Genomic DNA, 2,950 nt, shown 5'->3' with positions numbered 1-2,950 from the left:
ACGTGACGGCAAGAGAGAGAAACGAATTTAGAGAAAGAAAGAACACCAATTGAGCACACCAGAGAGAGCACACCATGTAATCCTTAAGCCCATCACACAATGCCAGGCAACAGGCAACAGGAATAGGGAATAGAATTTTTGACGCGTTGGATTGGTTGAAGGAAAATTTCCGACGAATCCAACGCGTCAAAAATTCTATTCTCTATTCCTATTGCCTGTTGCCTGGCATTGTGTGATAGGCTTAACACTATGACCCCGTGTCATAAACGCACCACGCGTGTTCGGGTTAACCTCAAAGTTCTGCCTGCGCTCCAGTTTGGAATGCGCGAGACGAGATTATGCCGAGAATAGTCGAGTCCCTGAAGAAGCTGAACATCAAGAACGACGCTGGAGCGCACGGACCCGACGAAATGGCCGGCGAGAAAACCGAGTTGACGCTGTCACTAGAAAAAGTGGTGTCTCGCGATCAGAACTACATCCTTTTCGTGTGTGGGACACAAAGGCAAGTTCCAAGTTCAAATCTTCTTATAGAACATCTTCTGTCAAGTCTGTGCAAACGTGTGTGCTTCAATGTTTCTACTGTTGTATGTTTTCTGAAAATATTTGGCTGTATATTTATCGTACACATCACCGATCCAATTTTTAAACAAGTACTCTATCAAAGACACGGGACTAACTTGTATATTTTTTAATATACAAAGCACTGTTTGTATTATATTTCTTTTTATTACAATAAAGTATACATTTTTTAGCGTTTGATATATTATTTTCTAAATGGGTATTTTTCTTTAATAAATCTACATACTTTTTTCAATCATTTTTACTGTTTACTAATTTGGAACAGTTCCTTGCTCTTTACGCTTGATAGAGGATGATCTGCTATTGTTCAGAATGTCTTACTGTTATTTTTATGAAACATTGTCTGTTTCAAAACAGCGAGCCGGAATTTAAGATCGGAGCCGCATTGTCGGATCATTCGTGTGCGATATATTCCGTTGGCGAATCCTTAAGCAAAACGGTTACACTGAACCATACTCAAGCGACTATCGTAGGAATTAAGTTCAGTCCTACTTCTAAAGATATATTTTACGTCGCAGCTGACAATGGATTAATCACGGCCTGTGATCTGCGTGCCAAAGGAAAAGTCGTGGCAGAATTCAAAGGTAACTGCGACTCGGCTCCAACAGCCGTAAACTTAATTTACCCATTGATAAAAATTGTCATCGCATCGCGACATTACAGACGACACGGAAAACGGCAAATTGAAGCCTTTGGCCAGCTTCGACCTTAGCTGCGACGAAATGCTCCTAGCCGGCGGGACGGAGCACACGAGTGGCGATGCGTTTATCCTGTTTTGGGACGTGAGGCAAACTGGTGCGAAAGTAGGAAATAAGGACAATATCCTTGGCGGATATTGGGAATCGCATATAGACGATGTTACTTGTCTCACCTTTCATCCCGCCAAACGAAATGTTTTGGCGTCGGGCAGCACTGACGGTCTCATTAATATCTTCGACCTGACGCAGTCCACGGAAGATTCGGCCTTGACGTCCTCGTTAAACACCGAATCATCAGTGGTGAGAAAGAAAATCAATTCTGCTTTGTACAATGTGACAATGTGAAGATCTTGTTAATCAGCCACTTGTTTTTTTTTAGGACAGGCTAGGTTGGTTAACTGAAGATTCTCTGTGGTGTACGACACACACGCACGATTTGCAACTGTGGGAATGCGAAGGTGCTTGTGCGTACGAAACATTCGCACGTAGTGATTTAGCCCTGTCGAGGGTGTGTGTGGTTTTTACAATTGCATCGCCGTTTATCGCTTCTCAAAGAATTTACAAATTCACGGATTCCATTTGTTGCAGAATGATGATCCTGATAATTGTTATTTAGTGAGATGCCACGCCACAAATGCGTTCGGACAACCATTCCTGTTGGCAGGTTCTAGTACAGCTAAAAGGTATTGCTTTGTAACAATAATAAGTGTACTTGTAACTATTTAAAAGAAACGGATTTTTCTTATACTGTTGCCATAGAATTACCGCAAGAAGAGATTTATTATCTTAAATAATGTACTGACATGGATATTAAGTGTCTTAATATATAACATTTGTACTTTTTCAGCGAAAATCTAAGATGTTTGAATATTAGGAAGAATTGTCTGGAAACGCTTTACGAAATTGTAGGGAATAAACAAGTAGTAAGGGACAGTTGGGTGCACGAAAAGGTAAATTAGTAGATGAAAGAATTATCTCAAAACTCTCGATTCCCGGAGAATTCTCGATTACCATCTTGCATTCTCAATTCTGTAGAGCGGTAGCTTGGTGACGGTCGGCGAGAAGGGCATTGTCAACGTGTGGCAACAAGCGGAATCGCCGACGCAGCAAAGTTCGGGTCATGAATTGTCGACTAAGATTGGAACCGGCCGTGACAGGCATCACAGGACTAAACCCTACTAAAATAACTACAGTTAGAAGAAAAAAATACAAAATTTGTTATTCCAAAGTGTTGTGAAGGCTCCCGAAAAGAAAATACGTAGAAAAGAGAGAGAGTGCCAATGTGAGCCACAAAATGAACGCAACTCTGTTCTCACAAAATAGAAACAAAATTTCTCTTTAATATAAACGTTTCAACCCTACTTCGGATCTTCCTCGGTAAAACTCGTTTAGATCGAATAAAGCATATCTTAGAGGTCAGAGCACTATGTGACTTCAGAATCATTCCTCTATCCACGTTAATATCAGTGAATCTCCAAATGGTCCCAGACATAAAGAGGACTGAATAAATCAAGTCGACAGAGGGATGAATTTAAGTTTGAGCCCATTATATTTTTGTTCAGCAGGTCATAAGCTACAACATATGTGAAAACTAGCCAATTTAACCGAGATCCAATTTCCTATATGATTAGTGCGGGGTTCTTTGTTAATGCGAGTTTTTTAAAGTGATAATA

At 40.6% G+C, this 2,950-nt stretch overlaps 1 protein-coding gene across 1 annotated transcript; it reads left to right on the top strand.

Annotated features, from left to right (window-relative positions):
- Positions 1-222: 222 nt before the first annotated feature.
- On the top strand, positions 223-2,522 carry LOC105557957 (WD repeat-containing protein 89). The gene is made up of 7 exons (XM_012005394.1): positions 223-502; positions 937-1,163; positions 1,243-1,577; positions 1,657-1,785; positions 1,866-1,960; positions 2,125-2,227; positions 2,313-2,522. Exons 1-7 carry the CDS (start codon positions 339-341, stop codon positions 2,457-2,459), a joined length of 1,200 nt encoding a protein of 399 aa, XP_011860784.1. The 5' UTR covers positions 223-338; the 3' UTR covers positions 2,460-2,522.
- The last annotated feature ends 428 nt before the right edge of the window (positions 2,523-2,950 follow it).

Source organism: Vollenhovia emeryi, unplaced genomic scaffold, assembly GCF_000949405.1.
Source record: "Vollenhovia emeryi isolate VEMERY1.0 unplaced genomic scaffold, V.emery_V1.0 DF939399.1, whole genome shotgun sequence".
NCBI classification, from domain to species: domain Eukaryota; kingdom Metazoa; phylum Arthropoda; class Insecta; order Hymenoptera; family Formicidae; genus Vollenhovia; species Vollenhovia emeryi.
The sequence above is the reverse complement of the archived record's forward strand: the minus strand, read 5'-3'. Positions and strand labels throughout refer to the sequence as shown.